We start from the raw sequence: 18,945 nt of genomic DNA on the forward strand, positions 1-18,945 counted from the left end.
CAAAATCTTAGCTAACGTTACTGGTGATGCAACTATATGAATGGGTGTCTTTCCTCTGGGACCTTCTTGGATTTTGACATTTCGTGTGTGTGTGTGTGTGTGTGTGGGTGTGTGTGTGTGTGTGGGGTGGTGGGATCAGATCAGGTGCGAAGCTAGCTAACGCTCTATTCTGTGTTAGAGCTAGCTAGCTGTCTAAAAACAACACATTAACGTGGCTAATGACAGCGTTGGAAAAAAAAAATCAGAAACATAGAGATGGCATGCATAAGCGAATACCTTTACAGTACTTACATTACATTCTGTTCCTCCATGGCACATATGCGCCTTCATTTCCCCGTTTTGACGGTGTCCTGCTGCAGCTAAAGTTGACGGTAAGCTAGTGTAACGGCAGCGATTTACTAATGAAACCGTAAACTTTTCATTTTTTCCCTCAGATTCCTCCACAAAGAGTCACTTCCCACTTTGAAACACTTTTAGCTAGCAATCAATACTGCAATCTATTGGGACCTACCCACGTTTACAACCTTTGATGAGACACGGATCGACTGCACTGGCAACATCGATTGTATATGTAGTCAAATTCACTGCTACACATACTTCCATAGCTGCAGTGTCGATGAGCTGAATTAATAAAAAAAATAAAAAAAAAGGTGTTGAGGACGCGTACCGTTTCTTTTTTGCTGCCTTAACGGCTCAACTGCACATAGGAAAAGACCAACTAGGACCGGCAAGATAGTAAATACCCCCTACAATACAACATCGGGAATATAATGTCGCACTTTCCAATACTAGCTAACAATAGCATTTACACTAACTAGACATTTAGCTAACGTTGGCCATTAATTCGACATATGGCATATTACGCATGCGCTAAATGAAACGGCTGCTTGCTAAACTTAAAGAGACATGTTTAAAAAAAAAAAAAAAAGACATATCAACATTGGGTGTCACCCGGGGACTGTCACTAACTGTTTATTTAAACATGTTTTAAAAAATATAGACATGAATTAAAAAGTAGATGCTAATTGACTCCCAGAAGATTGGTCCATCTGCCTGACGGAATTTAAACGAAGACGGAGGTTGGTAACAGGGAAGCCTCTCGCTTTGCACTTAATGAGACTTTCTGCTACATTAGCTAGCCTACAGACCATACAGACAACAGAAGCAACACGTCGCTAATGTAACACAGTATTTAGAAAGGTTTTGTAGTTTGGTGGCAATTTTCTCGTGTTGCACACACCTTTTAACACTTTTAACGCTGTTACCTTTGCACACATAAAAGCCTGACGTTAAGCCTGACGCTTTGTTGCCAGTCGGCGTAACGTTCTGGATTTGAAGGCTAACGTCACTTTTCAAGGATGCAGGTGCAGAGAGTCGTTCTCAACTCACGGCCCGGTAGGAAACTTTTCATAACAGAAGATGACCTGTTGTCTTGTGTCCCGTGCTGCAACATTACTGCAACCGCGTGGCTAACGTCCACTCTAACTACTTATTTATACATCAAGGTAAGAACGGGGCGCCAGTTCCTGAAAATTTCCGTCTGGAGGAGACGACTTTGGTACCTGACCTGAAAGATGGGGAGGTTCTTGTTCGGACGCTTTACCTCTCTGTGGACCCTTACATGGTATTGATACAGTCAGAATTGACATACATTTTATGTTATTGTATCTGCTTATGCATATTAAGGAATGTCTGGTTAAAAAAAAAAAAGACTGTCTGGAATAAATTAAAGTATCAAAACGAAAGGTTTTCAGTTAAGAAAACAAGGACTCAAGCTTCTTTTTGTCACTGCAATTTAACAACCAAAGTTATGCCATTCAATCAACTTGTCTATATGTGTTTTCAACAGAAAGTTGAAGGCAAGACTCCAGCATAAAACCACATGCAGAGCTTCCCATCTCCATCATTTCTACATATCTAATCTGTTTTTTCTTCCCAGCGATGCAGAATGAATGAAGACACCGGTGTTGATTATGTGGCTCCATGGCAGCTGTTTGAGAGTGTGGATGGTGGAGGTGTCGGCGTGGTTGAGTCCAGCCGCTGCACTACTTGCAGTGAGGGAGGTGTGGTCACTTCATTCAACTGGCCTTGGCAGACCTATGCTGTTATGAAAGGGAGTGTCTTACAGAAGGTGTGGCATATTGATGCTTGTCAACATTGGGGCATAGTCCATAGTTGATATTTTGCAAAGAAGAGAATGAGTTTAAAATGCATGCATGAACTAAAAGTTACATGCATGTGACAAGCAAGTCGTCTATGAATACTGACATGATTTATACCAACGCTTGTGCTATTACCTTCTGTCTATTGCAGGTTGACCCACAGTTGGTTGATGGGCACTTGTCTTACTTTTTGGGTGCAGTTGGCATGACAGGCCTCACTGCACTGTTGGGGGTAAGGGAGAAGGGTAATGTGATCCAAGGGGCCAATCAGACCATGGTGGTGAGCGGTGCAGCTGGGGCCTGTGGCTCCATAGCTGGACAGGTAACTACAGCATTTTTCACATTGGGTCCAATAAGTGTCTTGTATACAGTTGTAGCTATCTGAGATACTGACCAAATGCATGGAAACGGTATTCTTAAAATTGTAGGGGTTCCACGTGTTTACTTTGTCATATACCAAGTTTTCTCAGGGCAGGTAAGAGTATTTCAGATTTCTAATGGGTTTAAATGCAAGGAAGATAAATGCTAGATGGTTGGTGGAAGCTACAACTGTTATATTTCAAAAACCACACTCAGGATAGCAGGTCTAATCTAGCTAACCACATATGCTAACATAAACAGAGATTAGTTCACAAAGAAAGGAAGTCAAATCCTAATCTTGATTATATCATTTCACCCTGCATCGGTTTTTCCAGTTTGGCAGGTTGGATGGCTGTGTGAGAGTGGTTGGGATTTGCGGTTCTGATGAGAAGTGCAGAGCTTTAGTGGATGACCTGGGCTTTTCTGCAGCCATCAACTACCGTAAAGAGGATGTCCCCACAAGGCTCAAGGAGCACTGCCCTCATGGGATAGATGTTTACTTTGATAACGTGGGAGGAGCCATCAGTGATACTGTAATCACACAGGTACTGCTTGAGTTGTTTCTGCCTGTGCAGAGAATAACATAACGTATGTTGTACTTTAATTTGTGGTTTACCTGGGTGTTAAATGTGTGAATCTTAAATTGTTAGTTGGTTTTATTTCCCTTATTGTACATACATTAGCAAATTAGAAGTGTGATTCTGAAGTGCTTCCTCCTGATCTTCAACAGTGAGTGATGTGTCTTATAAATTTAATCTCACACATTGACCTCTCCAACTCCAGATGAACAAAGGGAGCCATGTGATCCTGTGTGGGCAGATCTCTCAGTACAACAAGGATGTGCCCTATCCTCCGCCCCTGAGCGAGGAGATACAGGAAACCCTGCAAAGGAAGAACATCACCCGGGAGCGATTTATGGTGCTTAACTACATGCACAAAGCAGAAGCTGCCCTCTGTGAACTCAGCCAGCGAGTTAAAGCAGGCCAAATCAATGTAAGGAGGAAATGCTGATGATGTGTGGTTGAGTGTGTGGGTGTCCTTGTTTGTTTGCAAAATGCATGCCTCTACCCCGTCGTGTCTCTTCACATCCTTTTTAGTAATTTGGCTTTTCACTCTGCAGGTGCTGGAAACGGTGGTTAATGGCATCGAAAATATGGGAGGTATGTGGGTTTTAATTTTTGCATTTTGTATGACTTTTTTTGTTAACTTGACAGCAGTTGAATCATTCTTTTCATTTTCTTGCAGATGCATTTTGCTCTATGATGAAAGGGGGAAACATTGGCAAGCAAATTATAAAGATATCTGAGTGAAGAAAATTACTGTAGCTGCACTGCCTTGGGAAATTAACTCACAGTTGCCTTTCCATCCATAAACACTAACTTAATGAACTGTAGTATGATATTGCATTGATTAGCTGAGCCCAGTTGATTACAATTATAAACCATGAATGAAAAATTACACACTGTACTTTGAAATTGTGTTCTTGAGAAAAAAATAAATGAAATTTAGAAGTTAGATCTGTCTTGAATGTAATAGTTTTTGATTTAGACTTATGGAAATTGCTGTAGCAGTAATCAATGTAGAGTACTCTATTCCAGTACTGCCTAATGACAATAATCTACAAAATCACTGCCCGTACTGTACTAGTACCATAATGACATCAGCAGATGTCTTCTTCTATGGAGCCCCAAAACTGACAAAAGGCAGTAAAAGGTCAAAGACAAAATCTTTTAGTAGAATAATTCTTCTTCTTTTCTTTCCAATTAGTTGAAAACATGTCTGATTGGAGGTAAAATAACTAAGTCACTGAAGCATTTAAGAACACAACATACTCACCTAGTTAGCTTAGCTGAACACACTGCTAGCTAAGTGAACACTCAAATTACCAGCCTTGTCAGCTAGCTACCTAGCCCAAACCTACGTCATAATATGTATATATGTTGGCCTAATGTTAATCATCCATTTATTGCATATTGCTTTAGCATCATTGTCTTTTTTTAAGATTATTTTTTGGGGCATTTTTAGGCCTTTATTGACAGGACAGCTGAAAAAAATGAAAGGGGGGGTGATGACATTCAGCAAAGTCCGTGTATCTAAATAAACACGCAGCAAAGGCTAGCAAGCTATAACAAAAGTTAGCTTGCAAAAACTATTTGGAAGTAGCTTCTATCTTCATAGCATTATTGTCATGTCTCCTGGACCACAATGGAAATACAACTTCGAACTTTACTGTGTAAATGTTATTTATTGTCTCTCATTATGTTAAACTAAATGAAAGATATTTTAGCAGGCTTACTTTGCAGCTTGCTAGCCAAAGTGCTTTAGCTACAAAAAAAGTGCAAGAGTTACAGTGACGCCAGCAGAATACAACATAAACACAATTAACATTATGGATGGCTTAATTTTATGAAGAAAACTGGACTGTATTGTATTATCCTCGACATTATGTAGATCTGATTTAATGTATTTTTAAACTGTTTTAACTAAAGATGTTAATGTGCATTAGTAATAATTTATTTGCACAGCTTTTAACTAAGTGCTTCAGATACCAAACTGTGCTGGTAGTATAATGTGAATATACATGGAGACAACATGCTTTAGTTTCATGAATGAACATTTTTATTCCACAGCACTATAAACCATTAATAAAATAAAATTGTGGTTGGCTCCAATTTCAGTAGTCACACGAAAAATATGTGGCCGGTGTAAAATCATGATCTTTTCATTCATACACTTTAGTGTTTGAACATAGGAGGGGATGCAGAACAGGTCAATAAGTGAACACCAGTACAAGTATCAACTGCCGTATATAATACTTCTCAGAGACAATGGTGGTGGGGTTGATGTCTGTTTCTCTCCACTTTCTGTACACTGATTTGACAGAATCAGTACAGAACCATCACACCCAGATTCATACATATTCAGTGAGCATTAATACACTATCACAATTGTCTAATTAAGATATGGTTTTGGTGCTTTTCTGCAAAAACAAAAACAAAAAACAAATCCATGCATGATTCAAAGGCTGGGAGTGAAATGCAACACAATTCTGCCTCCTTGTGGAAAGATTACATAGCTTGTGAGAGGTACTAAGTCAGTCCATCCATTTTTAATATCCATCTTTATGCTGGAATTATACATTTGGTAGTGCTCCTGTACAAAAATACTTGTTTCTGCAGAGAAGGGGGAGGAAAAGTTGAAACATTTCCATTAAGAGTGCACATAATTTAGTTTTCTCAGTGTCTAGCAGCTGTTCTAATATTAAACTGCATGTCTTATTACCGCACTGAGCAATTATTCTTTATCGGTGCATGGCTTAAAAAACAAACGGGATTTAACTCTGTTGGAACATTGGTTCCATTAAATACTTTATAAATGTGTTTTTCACCCTTTTTGTTTTAAGACCAGTTTGTTCTTGTGGAATCCAGGCACCTAATACTACTGCCTAGAAAAGGATTAAATGATGCAACAAACACAGTTTACTGCTCTCACACCTTCACAAAAAAGGAAATTAGAACAATACAGACAGACCTTTTTTTTTACACACAGAGCAGTCCAATGCAAGAAATGCCCATTTCCTGTGTGTATATAACATGGAGGGAATATAAAAAGAAACCACTCAATAAAATCAGAAAGAATAAATTAAAACAGCAAACTGGTTCATCTTATTTCACATCTATAACACATTCATTTTGTTTTTTAGCCGCCACACATCTCGATTGTTTAACATGATTTAGTTCACTGAGCTACTATGGAGTATACAAACATTGTCCTGAAATACTACTGGGACCAGCCTTTTGTTAAAGTGCTCACATTCCTGAGAAACAAACAGCTGCTTCTGTAGTCACGTTTGAAGGAGCACGAAGAGTCACGCCAACTTGTTGTTGTGTTTTGGTGGCAACTGGCATTTAAGTTTTTGATATAACTAATCAATGCGACTATTGAGACAATTTTTAAGTGGCAGGAATTCATTTGAATAAAAAACACTTGTAGATCAACTACAGTATTTGATTAATCTGTAATTTCCCTAATTGGATTTCCTGTAATTGTGACGAATAAACTTGAAAATTTGATTGTTTAGCTTGCATTACCTAGGTTATTTTCACCAGAGTTATTGTCACTACCACACTCTGTCAGCCACGGGGGAAATAGGAAAGCTTACAGTATACAAAATTAAGCTTTCTTATCCACCTAGTTTGTGTCGGAAGGTAAACATGAGGATGGGTTTGGCACATCCAGCCTATATTAGTGAATGAAAACGATTTTCAGAGGGAAGAATAAAAGGTGAAATCTTGCTTATTCATCCTTTGGCAGTGGTGAAGTGGCATTCGGCCTGGGGAACACACCAAATAGTGCTAATGCTCAAGTAAACGAGTCAGCTTAAATCACAGCAGAATATACTGTTAACTGGGGCACACATTGAACCAGTCCTCTTAAATAGGCTTTTTTAACCACCAATGTATCCAAGGTGTTTTTTTACACTGCAAACATTGCTATGAATATGGCCAGAAATGTGCTAACCGGTGCTTTACAATAACATGCATATTAAGTAAACAATACTATAATTAAACAGGATATTGAGTGATGTACTGAGAATTGGCTTTTGGAAGTAGGAGATAAAGAAAGGAGGGGCGGGGGGGTAGAGACAGCAGAATATATCTGAGTCAGACTTGATGGAAATAGTGGCGGCACAGTGCAATTACTGTCAAGAGGGAGAGACGCTCTTTCTGTTGTTGCGAACGAGAGGGGCGGGGCCTGTCCAGGCGCGGTAGACCAATAGCAGACTGAGCCCTAACGCCCATGTGCGGACTGGAGACAGGAAAAATGCCACAAGGCCGTAGGTCTCAAAGAGAAGTAGCAGGAGTGAACCTGCCAGGTGAGCAGCAGCAGCATTAAGAGGTGAACTGCCAGAGTCCGCCAGCGGCACCCCGGCCCCAGGAAGTGGGATCGGAAGGTGTTGCCGCGGCAACGGTGATGGAGGCACCAGCAGAGATAACAGGTGAGGGGCATGTTGAAGAATAGTAGCTGGCAGAGAGGAAATGAGTCCAGTTAGATGTGATTAGTTCTTGATTATTACTGTACGAGGAAGTACTAATACAGCAAGGCGACAGACCATGATAAGTGCAAGTTGGTTCACAACCTGTATGTCTTGTGACCCCTGAAAATAAATAACTATTTACCTGTGTGCTCTCATCACAGGTTTGAGTAAATATGACTTAAAAGCAGCTCATACAAAAGTATTTTTATAGGCTAAAGAGTTAAGTACTCTGCATTTTACAAGAAAAAGCTAAAAGAATTGAATTTATTCCATGATCAATATGTCAGAAACTGAAAAAGTGAACTCATTTTTTGGTCACTTGGGGGCAGCGGAAACAAGCTGTGAACACAACACTGACATATTACCACTTTGACATTACATTTACAAATTCTAATACATGCGCATTCAACCTTCAACCTCATATAAAAGAATATTATATATTATATTCAACTACAGAGAGCCACATGTAAGGGAATTCTTTTCTTTGTTTACATGCTTTTACACTTATTTGGGGTTGTGTTTCACCTGATGAAATGAATTATTGTTTAATATTCACTCTCTTTTAGCTCTGTTTTTGGTCTCTACCAACTCCTGATGAAAATATCTGCCTCTTTAGCTGGTAAATGCTGCACTGTGTTCACCAGCTCGTCTCTAAATGCATGTCTGCCATTCGGTTCTGGGCAGATAGCATGGATGTTGGTTTTAAAGGTTTTTGTAAATAAAAAAATAGCCTGCCAGTAGCCTGCCTGCTGTGGCAGAAAACACTATGAGAGCGGTGAGACTTAACCAAAAACAGTAATATTATGGGCCAAAAAACCAAAACAAATCACTTTAAAGCTGTGTAGAGCTAAGCCGGGTAATAATCCTCTGTGAGTTCATCACTATGAGCCAACCCTTTCACATACAAGTAGTCACATGACCTTTTGCTAATGTACACACATTACAGAGATGTAGAAGTGCTGAATGAAATTGGTTTACTTACTTGAACGACTCCAATAACATAAGTGAGACTGCCCTCCAGGAAGTGTCCATCGACAAACACCCCAAAGGCGAAGCAGGCACCGCTATGGCCATCTATCAGCTCTCCTATGAACCACGGACCTGAGGGAAGCCACACAGCCAGGAGTTATTTATACAGGAACAGATGCAAGGTTACAAGGAAAGCTTGTGAAGCAAAGCAGCATTTTTAAAGAACTATATCAAGTGCCAGACAGAGAGGGAATGAGACAAAGCAGTTGACCCACCTAAGGCTGTACACAGGTTAAACAGTAGCAGAGAGTAGTAGAAGGTGTCCATTGTGCTGACCAGATGGAGGGACATACAGGCTTGAAAAATCAGTCCTGGCAATGGTAGACAAAACAAAAATGTATGAATATACAAGAACAATTGTCAATTACTTAAGCCTATATTTATTAACATGATACACTAACATTTAGTCTACATGTTAAGATAAGATAGAACTTTATTACACGTTCCTATGTCCCAGTGTATTATAGTCTGTTCTTTATTGTCTGTTCACACAGAATATTTTCTTGCATCGCCTGCTCCAACAATCAACAGATAACATTAAAAAAAAAAAAACTAAAAAAACGGTCACCTAACAAACATCTGACACACCCTTTCAACACACACAGACACACGCATGCACACGTGATGATGTATTTCTATGAATGGTATTAAGTGACAGTTAACCTCTTCCAGATGGAACACGCAGGAATCTGAAGGCCAGCAGCACCCCGACGTTCAGCAGCGTGATAAAAATGAAGGCCACTCGGGCCAGGATGTAGTGGTCTGTGAGGAGGACGAAGGACTGCACAAAACCAAAGCTGGGAGTCAGGTCGTCCTCCAGAGTGAAGTGCTGCTCCCGCACTGACGATCGGCCTGCCGAGTCCTGACACGCACACACAAAAAGATAAGAAAGGAGATAGTTGTTAACTCTGTAAGTCTCATAAAACATAGACGTTCTATGAGAAAGTCCACATAGACAGCCAGTCTACATCAACTAAATCCTAATTCAACTCAAAGCTAACAAACCTCCCGAATTTAATCAAGACCTATGAAGTATGTAAAAGTCTATAGGTGGAAGATAAATGAATGCTGTACTGACTAAGGGCAAAATAAAATGAAGAAAATAGGCAAAATGCGATAACGTTGTTGAATATGGCGTTAAATAAACAGATATTAAAGACTGCTCAGTTCTGCTGCTTTCAGTATTCTAATATTCAGAAAATTGCTTGATAAATTAAAAAAACAAAACCTTCCAATGTTATTTTATTGAACACAATTACATTTTAACCCTTGTTTTATCCTTCCGGGTCAAAAAGATTAACACTTTTTTTTTTTTACCCTTTTTTTGACATTTTACATTTTCACCGCATTTTTTTAAACTTAACTACCACAACCTTACTACCACTAGTTTTACACTCCTTTTTGGAATCCATGGTCAATAACCCTCATTATTTTTATAGAATTACACCTAAAATTTGAGTTAATGAAGCAGAAATTATGAATTATTTTGATTTATAGTTAAGATCAGAGGAACATATGTTGAATGGATGTGTGTGGTCAGGATACTGATATAAAATAATATCAATTTTCACCCAAAATACAATGAAAGTGATCAGAAAAGAGTGTTGCATGGAATCCATCCTTTTTTGTGGTAATATGGTTAAAAATAATGCCATATTTCTGATATAGACATTTTTAGAAGGGGTCAAATTTACCTGAGGACAACAAGAGGGTTAAAGAGGATTTTTATCCTTTCAGCTAACTCAGGACTGTCTTTTGAGAAATGTCGCAGCCTTTCAGGATGTGTTTATTGCGCCAGTTAATATCGCCATAACAATAAAAAAAATGATTTATTGTGCAGCCCTTGTACTGACCTCCACTTTAACGCTGATGGTGTGCAGTCCAGTGAGGTAGAGAGATGGATCCCACAGCAGAACATAGAGAGGCCCTCCAGCTGCGTGGCCTTTCCCCAGAGGTTTCCCATCTACGCTTACATGCACCGCTTTGATTGGGGCCTCGGAGAAGGCCAAGATCCTATTGAGAACAATTAACAGACAGTTAATATTGAAAAATAGGTACAGGCTGTGTTATCATGCTGTTTACTTTTCTAGACTGCTTGCTTTTAATTACTATGGGCGCCACATCATCTATAGTCCTGTTAAATTTCTTTTTAAAATTGTTAATTATTTAATTGTCACACATGCCCAGGGACTACAGGTGGAATTATCAATTGCTGCTAAAACCTGGCTCAAGACATATTCTCTTGTATTACAAGTTTAATGTTTGTCTGTGCATCGTCCCTGTTTCAAATGAATACATTTCCATTTCTATTCTTACTTGTCGCCTAGTGAAAAACACTTTATGATGAACCTCTGCCAATGTTGCAAATGTGTTACTTGAAAAAATCTGCATCCAGATATCCACCATGATACATTGAATGACAATTTGGGTGCACAGACTTGTTATTTTCATTTAAAGTGCATTTAAAAGATGAACTTACTAACTTGTTCCCTGGGCCGTGACCTAACTGTTTACCAAATGGCATCGAAGACTGTCACCAGATTTTGACATATACAATACTCCTAGTAACAAAACCAAAACCTCCTGGGCAGAGGTAACTACAGTTTCTTTAACGGTGATGTAATAACCCACACTGCAAGCTGGGTATATTACGTAACAAGGGCAGATGCTCTGTTACATGTTTGTTGTGGAAACATGTGTAGTAGAGCCAGTGAGGGCTTCATGGTTCGACACACACACAGAACAGACACCTGATGTGTGTTGATCTTCGTATTCGAGCCAGCGGCTCCACACCGGGATGCAGATACTGCGCGTCCTTGGGGTTGGTGATGAGCACGGCAGGCCACTGCTCAAACCTCAGGTCGGAGAAGCTCAGCAGGTCGTGGTCAAAGGCCAGAACCCTGTACCTGGAGACAGATGTGAGACCGCGTTTCTGCAAGATTCACCAAGCTAAACTTAGACTTTCCAAACCTTTTCATGCCTGTTTCACAATATGAAAATAAAATGGAAAACCATGGACAATATAGTTTAGGAAGATTTATTATTATGACACTGTTTTCAGGTCTTCCCAACAATAATTCCTGCTGATAGAATTGATTAAATTAGGGCAACCTGGACCCAATTAAACAGCGTCATTAAAAATTATTAATTAATTTAATTAAATTTAAATTATTGCTAAAATTGACACTTGCCCATTAGGAGTCGATGAGCTTCCTAGCTACTATAGCAAGCAGCAGTGACCTTTTGGTTGGGTTCTGACTGAAACTCGATAAAAAAAAGGATTCAACAACTTTCTACGTGCATAATCCACTATTGTTTTATCTTATCTTTTAATCTCCTGACAGCCCGCAACGGGGTACATGTTTTTTTTTTTTTGCAACTACAGATTACTGCCTGTGGCCACTGAGGGCAAATCTTTTAGACTTTTGTAAATTGAATTCAAGACCTTTTAATACCTTCCAAGGCCCTTTTTTGTTTTCCATACCTGCGGTTGTCCATCCAGTCACCCAGCTCCAGCTCCAGGGTGCCTTGGGGATGTCGGCTGTGGAGGACGGGCATCAGGCCGCCCAGTGTGTGCAGGTGGCCGCACAGATATGCAACTGCAGATCTAAACACAAGAGGTCCAACTGTCAGTAACTGTAATAATAGTAACTTTGTCATAATATGCAAAAATACATATTTTGAATATTCCTGAAAATGCAAAATGACGGATTGACTGCCGGTCAAACGCTGCTAACCTTTGGGTTCATCATTCTGAGATTGTGTTATAAATGTCTAGTTTGTATTTACACACCCTGTTCTAACAGAAACAGCTTTTTCTTACCTCATCATGTCCCGAACTCCTGGAGACGGGGAGACGACAGTGGAGGTGGTGTAGTGGCCAAACCAGATCGACTGGTTGCTTTTCAGACTCTCAGCTCTGAACGTGTCCAGCAAGTCCATTTGAGTCTGTCATATAAAGAGAAAAAATATATATAAAGACTATATATTAACCATTATCCACTGTGCATGAGTGCTTTATTTATTCATTTAAACACAGAAAAAGGATTGTGGACCATGTCTTCCTTTCAGTAAATTCACATTTACAGCACTGTTGTATGAGGAATCTGTATTCTTTGTACAACCTTCTCTTTGCCCATTTCTTAAATAAACACATGTTGTTATGCTTCTTCAATGGTCAATCAATTGTCTTCTCTAATCTTCAGGTGTAATAAAAGAATGAGTGCTTGCAGAATTCAACATTTCTCTGCTTTCTGAAGTTTGCCACAATATTCAACGAATGTTTATGTTTTGTCAAGAGAAGGTACTCGACAGTTGTACCTGGTTGAGAATACCAAAGAAATTGTACGGCCTCTTGGGTCCTGGAGTCAGAGTGGCATCCGCACAGACAAAGGAGTAGTTGCCAAAGGGAGTTTTGTGAACATAGTGGAAAGAGCCTACTTTCTGATTGGCCGAGTATTTCCTAGGGAATGAACAAATTCAACGTGGTCAACAAGATTACTAGTTACTATTTAAGCAGTTGTACATTTTGTATTCCAAAGTTGTATATATTTACTATATGTTTTAAACACATTTTCTTGTAATCTATCCTATTATTATGTCATGTATATTGTATGTCATGTATATTGTAGCCTAGTATTTCATGGATATCCTGTGCTGGGGGACTGACATTTTGCTGCTGTAACACTGTAATTGCCCATTTTTTGGGATCAATATCTATCTACCCTATCTATCTATCATCTATCTATCTATCTATCTATCTAAGATACAGTGGTCTGGGATGGAGCCAGCCGCTCCAATCCTATAGAGTCCTGAGATAATTTGATGCATTTGAAATAAATTAGGCTTGCATAGGAGACAGACATTGTCTGGCAGAGGATGACCACAACATTAAGAATCTTAAAGAGATAAAAGATCAGTCAGCATTAACAGAAGCCGCAATGTCACATAAAACATAATTTGTGCCAAAATAAAAGATAGTCAGTCTCTGTTCTTGCAGATTCTGCTTCTATTTTAGTCCTCAGGAAGTTCAGACAGCTTGGTTTATTTCCAACAAATAGGTCTGCAACGACTCATGTTTCTGAGGCTTTGAAGTTTACTGTGTGCTCTGATCGACATCACACTCAGCCTGCTGTTACAGTATAAGACATGCAGAAGACTGTGACTGGATGTAAATCAGCCATTTACTGTAGTGGTAAACTTTGAATACTGACCGGTAATAATTGTTGACGCTGTCCAATGAAATAATATTGAAGGCATCTGTCAGAAGAAATGAAATGATGGTGAGATTTGGAAGAATATAAACTACAAAAGGCAAGTCCACAGCATTAAAATGTACTACTAAGGAGCAGAATGTCTAATGGAGAAATTCTCAAAGGAACAACAGATCCGATTTGCTAATGTTTGCTAATGTTTCTGCAAGATATCAAACAAAATATATGTTGTTGCCATGGAACTAGATAAACTGACAACTGACACACAATGGATACACAACTCCAATCAATAAGAGCAGTATAGCGGCCAGAGGAACTCTTGATCCAAACACTAGCATTCTTCTTTTTTTTTTTTTGACAGTTACAAATTAAAGATAATTTCTTTTGCATCTAATAGCTTGCAATCCAATAACAGAGGGAAAAGTGAACCACAGTTAATGGATTCTTCAGATAATTGATAATTGTACTTTGGGATGTTTCCATTGAACCACTGAGCATAACGAGAGCATTGAGATAACAAAGTGCTGTGGTTAATCACCATGATTTCCACGAATGTCTATCCACCTAGTACGCTCCATCACACGTGACCTCTTCAGGATGTTGTGGTAGGCCTGCCACTCCACCTCATGCTGGAGGGAACCCACCTTACTCTCTGTTTTAGCATCTGTCAGATCCCCTGTGGAGGTGGAAAAGATACATCTGAGAAACAACATGGCGACAGCCAGTTACAAGACTTTCCCGGTAACTTTAAGATAAGATTGCCTTCATTGGAAATGTCTTGGACACATACAGTATCTGCTGAAATTAAAAAAACATAGTTTATCACTCACACACACACACAACACACACACACACACACACATACATACCAGTCATACAACATACCATACATAATAATAGCTTTAGTTAAAGATGGGGGATTACTGTACCTGTTGCAAGCACTAGAACTGGCTTAATCACTTCAATTGTGTCAGTGCAGAAGCTTTCAAAATCTGGAATACGTCTTGGGTCATGAAATCGGCTAATGTGAATGTCGGACACCTTGAATCAGACAAAAAAACTGAATCAGGGATAGATTTATAAAAAAAACTAAAAAGGGTCTTAAATCTGCCTTTTTATTCAATATGAGAGTTGTAAAACACACTTACTGTGTTGCTTAACCACCTTATTACTTTAAAATGACACACTTCTCTGGCTAGTGACCTCTTTCTGCCAATCATTCAGAGAGAGTTTACTGGACAACTAGCTTCCTACATGACAACACTGCAAAGCCAAAGGTAGGTATTCTACATTCATGTTAAATGTAAAAATTGAGATATTGATTGAATTTGGAATTCATCATTCCTTTTGTGGTAAATGACCAAAAAAGAACAAAGCTGGCTAGCGAGTTGAAATAAAGCCTACCTGTATAAACCAGAATATATTGCTCAACTCGCCGCCGGGAAATGGTGGAGAACTCCCCTTAGGTTCCTCCCCATCACGGACAGTCGGGTGCTGAACGCTCCGTTTCGGGTGCCAAGCGTGTCATAGCTGTCCAGCACCCAGGAGGTGATGCACGCCAGTGCCAGTCCGAGGATAACCAGTGCACCGAACAGCTTCAGCATCCTCCTGTAGTGGCGAGAGAGTGGGCTAGCTGCCGCCGTGTGTCCCGGAATGAAAAAAGCTAGCTACTGGTGGAAATAGCTAAGGACACGAATCCGACTAACATTAACTACAGATAGTATGAACTAGTTAGCTACATAGCTAAGGTCTCAGACTCTGACCGTTTCTGTCGCTGCCATCGCGGCCACGGGAGATACATTGAGGTGCGGGCTTCATTCACGGCTCGGCTCGGCTGCCTTCAGAGGCGGTGGCACGGCAGGTTAGCTAGCAACCTACCAGCTACCAACACAGTACACTTACCGGTTGGCCAATTCTTTTTCCTAGGACAGCGAAGGCATACCCACTCTACTCTCCCTCTGATTGGCTCGTGCATGTTGCCTTCGTTGGTTGGGTTGGTTAGGTTTAGTCAAGAGGAGTGGTATTGGTTAGGGTTAAAGGTAAGAATGTTAGGGTAAGCCAATCAGAGGCAGAGTAAGGCAGGACCAGAGCCCTTTGCCATCTTGGGGGAAAAAATACTCGCGACTGGTTGGATGCAATGTGGAAACGTCACCGAGGAGTGTGGAGAAAGAGCTCCCACTTTTCTAAGTAATTTGTGTTTTTTAATGATAAGAATTTGATGTCTGGATTAATTAATAGCCTATATATTTTTTAGAATGTTTTTGAATATATTTAATTAAAATGATCTCACATTGCTCAATAAGCACATTTGTTTATCTTTGTTCTTCTGCTTACCATCACATGAAATCACATATATATTCCATGTACTGTTTATTTCATTTTAATCTATGCAAACTCAATCAGCACCTGACTGATAATAATACACAATATTACCTCTGTGCATTAACGTTCAGTCAGTGTATTACATAATGTGGCACTATTATGTGCAAAGTATTTCCAATTAATGTTAGCAATATGGAGTTGCAGCACATAATTTATATACCCCATGTATCTGAAACAATCTTCCAAAGAACTTGTCATATCAATATGTATATATCTAAGCATGCTCTACACACTGTACACACATTAATCATTCCATATTTATTCTAGCATACTCTGTACCATTGCACTAATGTCCTACTGTTTACAAATTGCATTGTGTTGATGTTTTTAAAATATATATAGATACTTTTTTATATACGTATGTATTATATTTATATATGTACATATCACAGACTGTATATACAGTCTATGGTACATCATAGTCAAATGTTTATGTTTACCATGTCGAGCTTTGTTGTCCTTGTTTTTTTTAGCTGTATGTCTGTTTCGGTGTAAGTACATTGAGAGCAACAACAAAAACAGAGTCAAATTACTTATGTGTGACACATAGCCAACTTAACAATAAAGCTGATTCTCATTATAGACCTCTGTCAGACACTGCTTTTTATCAAATGGAAAATAGACACATTTTTGTTAGCTTTGTGGTTTTGAACATATTTCAGCCATTAATGTCAATGTCATGTCAATTTATTGGTGCTAATGGGAAAGTGGTCAGACTGTTACTATTTAGTACATTTTGCAAAACTGGACCAAGTTGAAACAATTTGAACACCCACAGTTAAAACAGGCTAAGCGTTTGTTTTGTTTAAAATGTTGAAATTGACTGAGGAATAGAAAGTGTACACTGGAAAGAGGGGTATTATTTCTTAAATCGCTATAATAACTATAACCATCACTTACATACGTCATCTTTGACTTATTGTCGCCTCCCAGTGGTCTTTGCGAAAAGTGTCTTTTTTTCCTCAGTGGCCGTGTTCCAAACATGTAGGCTATCCTCCAACACAACTGAGATTACTTCTTTGTTTTTAGTTTTTTCTCTTAATTGGATATCTAAAACATTGGGGGTTTTGTTGCACGACGTTTATATAGTATAATACTCGACAACATGTGAAAGCTGTACACAATAAGACACAAATCTGTAATTGTGTACAGCGCGCGCCTCGACTGTTGCCTCGAAAGAGCTTTTAAAGACCCCGGCACGCGCGCCCGAGCTTGTTGCGAGGGGCGATAGAATCGGGGTCGCGCGCGCAGGAAGGCTGATGATTAGTGGTTGGCGATACTGCAAAATTTGGTATCGATCCGATACCAATACATATAGGGTCCGTATTGCCGATACCGTACGATACTTTTTACTTACAAAATACTTTTGTGTACGGGAGAGCCATTTCATTATTTCTGAGGTGAATGAATGATCATTCTTTAGGCATATTTTTTTATTAATGTATTGAAGTGCACAAATTATTAGTTATTAGGCACTGTAGAATGAACAGCAGCAGTCGCTGCTCCTCTGCGCGTTGTGTCAGTGAGTCACGTGACGAAACAACGATCACAGCAGAGGACAGGAGGGGAGGATGAGCAATGTGGGCCAGATGTGAAAGCAGCGTTTTGCTCAGGAAGGTGGAAACACAGCAAAGTATAGTGACGTAGAGGAGAGATTCTAATTAAATATCGATTCATACAGTTGTATCGATCAAATACCAATACAGCGTTGGCATCGATACTGTCGATATTTGATCGATCCGCCCCCCCTACCTGATGATCATCACAGAGACTCGTCACGTCACGGATCCGCAGCGACCGATAGAGATGCTGAGGTGACAGGCAGAAGGAGAAAAGGGACGACCATACTCAGACATATTTCACCCTCCGCTCGTTCATTTCTAACCACCGCTGCCACCTTTTTTTCATGGACGGTTTGCTCGCTATGGGATTCCGCTCATTGTCGTTCCCGCCGCCTCCGAACGTAGAGGATATTTGGTAACCACACCCGGCTCTTCTTTGGATCAAGGATTGGCAGCAAAAGACCCGAGGTAAGAGGATTCAGAAATCAAGAGGCCGTGCTATGCTTCTTCTTCCTCGGTTTCGCCCCTTTTCTACCACCCCTAAACACCCAAATCGTTGTCGCGTGCCGCTGCATGTGTTGCCTATGTTATTCTGCGTGTTGTCAGAGTTTACAGTCCAACCTCCCACACGCCAGGCGAGATGAGGTTGCGTGGCCTGTGTGGACGGGCAATGTGCGTGGACGCGCCTGAGTAAATCTGCTGTGGCAACCAGCTCGCTATGCAACAGCTCTCCACAGCAAAGCCAGGCAGTCAGTCAGCCCGTCCACTGCAGGGAGGTTGGTGGTTTGATTTCTGGAGACTGCCAGCTGGCTTGACAAATGTGTTGGGACATTGCTGCAGCTTGCTCCCTGTCACATCCCATTAGAAACAAATTACCAGAGGTTTGTGTTTTTGCTTCTGTTTTGCACAAATTACTCTTAAAATGAAGGATTTGAGGCACCGTTCATTAAAGCAGTAACCCAAACGGAGTACTGCTCTTTAGGTGAGTGCATTCTTGATGGCTTCAGTAGAGCCGTTATGCCATACACACACACACACACACACACACTCATCCTTTACTGTTTCTTCAGACTGGATCAGTTGCATCCATGCTGTGCTGGAGGGCCTTCCCCTGCTGGCTCCTCTCCAGGGCTTGACCGGCACACAGTTGACCAGACACTTATTTCATCCAGCAGCAGCTCGACAAGTCTCCCGGTCTT

The 18,945-nt window shown here is 40.1% G+C and overlaps 4 protein-coding genes across 7 annotated transcripts in view; 2 read left to right on the forward strand and 2 right to left on the reverse strand.

The window, feature by feature from the left end:
• mideasb (mitotic deacetylase associated SANT domain protein b) overlaps positions 1 to 810 on the reverse strand; it is a 29,942-nt gene extending 29,132 nt beyond the window's left edge. The window contains exon 1 of the mRNA XM_032501122.1: positions 292 to 810. The gene's annotated coding sequence lies outside the window, so the exon portion shown is untranslated. The remainder of the gene's footprint in view (positions 1 to 291) is intronic.
• A 229-nt stretch (positions 811 to 1,039) lies between these two features.
• Positions 1,040 to 4,291, forward strand: ptgr2 (prostaglandin reductase 2). The gene is made up of 9 exons (XM_032501098.1): positions 1,040 to 1,079; positions 1,314 to 1,395; positions 1,506 to 1,624; positions 1,940 to 2,131; positions 2,314 to 2,484; positions 2,858 to 3,067; positions 3,306 to 3,515; positions 3,643 to 3,682; positions 3,768 to 4,291. Exons 2-9 carry the CDS (start codon positions 1,359 to 1,361, stop codon positions 3,830 to 3,832), a joined length of 1,044 nt encoding a protein of 347 aa, XP_032356989.1. The 5' UTR covers positions 1,040 to 1,079; positions 1,314 to 1,358; the 3' UTR covers positions 3,833 to 4,291.
• Positions 4,292 to 5,398: 1,107 nt separating this feature from the next.
• On the reverse strand, positions 5,399 to 15,912 carry tmem62 (transmembrane protein 62). Its single transcript, XM_032501097.1, is given in 15 exon segments — positions 5,399 to 7,373; positions 7,376 to 7,547; positions 8,543 to 8,661; positions 8,805 to 8,900; positions 9,253 to 9,451; positions 10,443 to 10,602; positions 11,340 to 11,495; positions 12,074 to 12,196; positions 12,413 to 12,537; positions 12,910 to 13,051; positions 13,803 to 13,848; positions 14,341 to 14,478; positions 14,732 to 14,843; positions 15,207 to 15,325; positions 15,328 to 15,912. Coding segments are annotated over 15 exon segments (1,932 nt in total). The 5' UTR covers positions 15,407 to 15,912; the 3' UTR covers positions 5,399 to 7,227.
• A 1,888-nt stretch (positions 15,913 to 17,800) lies between these two features.
• ttbk2a (tau tubulin kinase 2a) overlaps positions 17,801 to 18,945 on the forward strand; it is a 22,571-nt gene continuing 21,426 nt past the window's right edge. For 2 of the 4 annotated variants that reach the window (XM_032501092.1, XM_032501094.1), the window contains exon 1: positions 17,802 to 18,214. The gene's annotated coding sequence lies outside the window, so the exon portion shown is untranslated. Of the gene's footprint in view, positions 18,215 to 18,945 lie in introns of all 4 variants that reach the window. The other 2 variants (XM_032501093.1, XM_032501096.1) reach the window with 2 other exon arrangements.

Source organism: Etheostoma spectabile, chromosome 20, assembly GCF_008692095.1.
Source record: "Etheostoma spectabile isolate EspeVRDwgs_2016 chromosome 20, UIUC_Espe_1.0, whole genome shotgun sequence".
Taxonomy (NCBI): Eukaryota; Metazoa; Chordata; class Actinopteri; order Perciformes; family Percidae; genus Etheostoma; species Etheostoma spectabile.

Bases quoted from the DNA above. Each gene is read 5' to 3' on its own strand.
- ptgr2 (XM_032501098.1), top strand. From the start codon at position 1,359: ATGCAGGTGCAGAGAGTCGTTCTCAACTCACGGCCCG. The intron at 3,516-3,642 runs GTAAGGAGGAAA...TTCACTCTGCAG, and splicing joins TTAAAGCAGGCCAAATCAAT to GTGCTGGAAACGGTGGTTAA. The intron at 3,683-3,767 runs GTATGTGGGTTT...ATTTTCTTGCAG, and splicing joins TGGCATCGAAAATATGGGAG to ATGCATTTTGCTCTATGATG.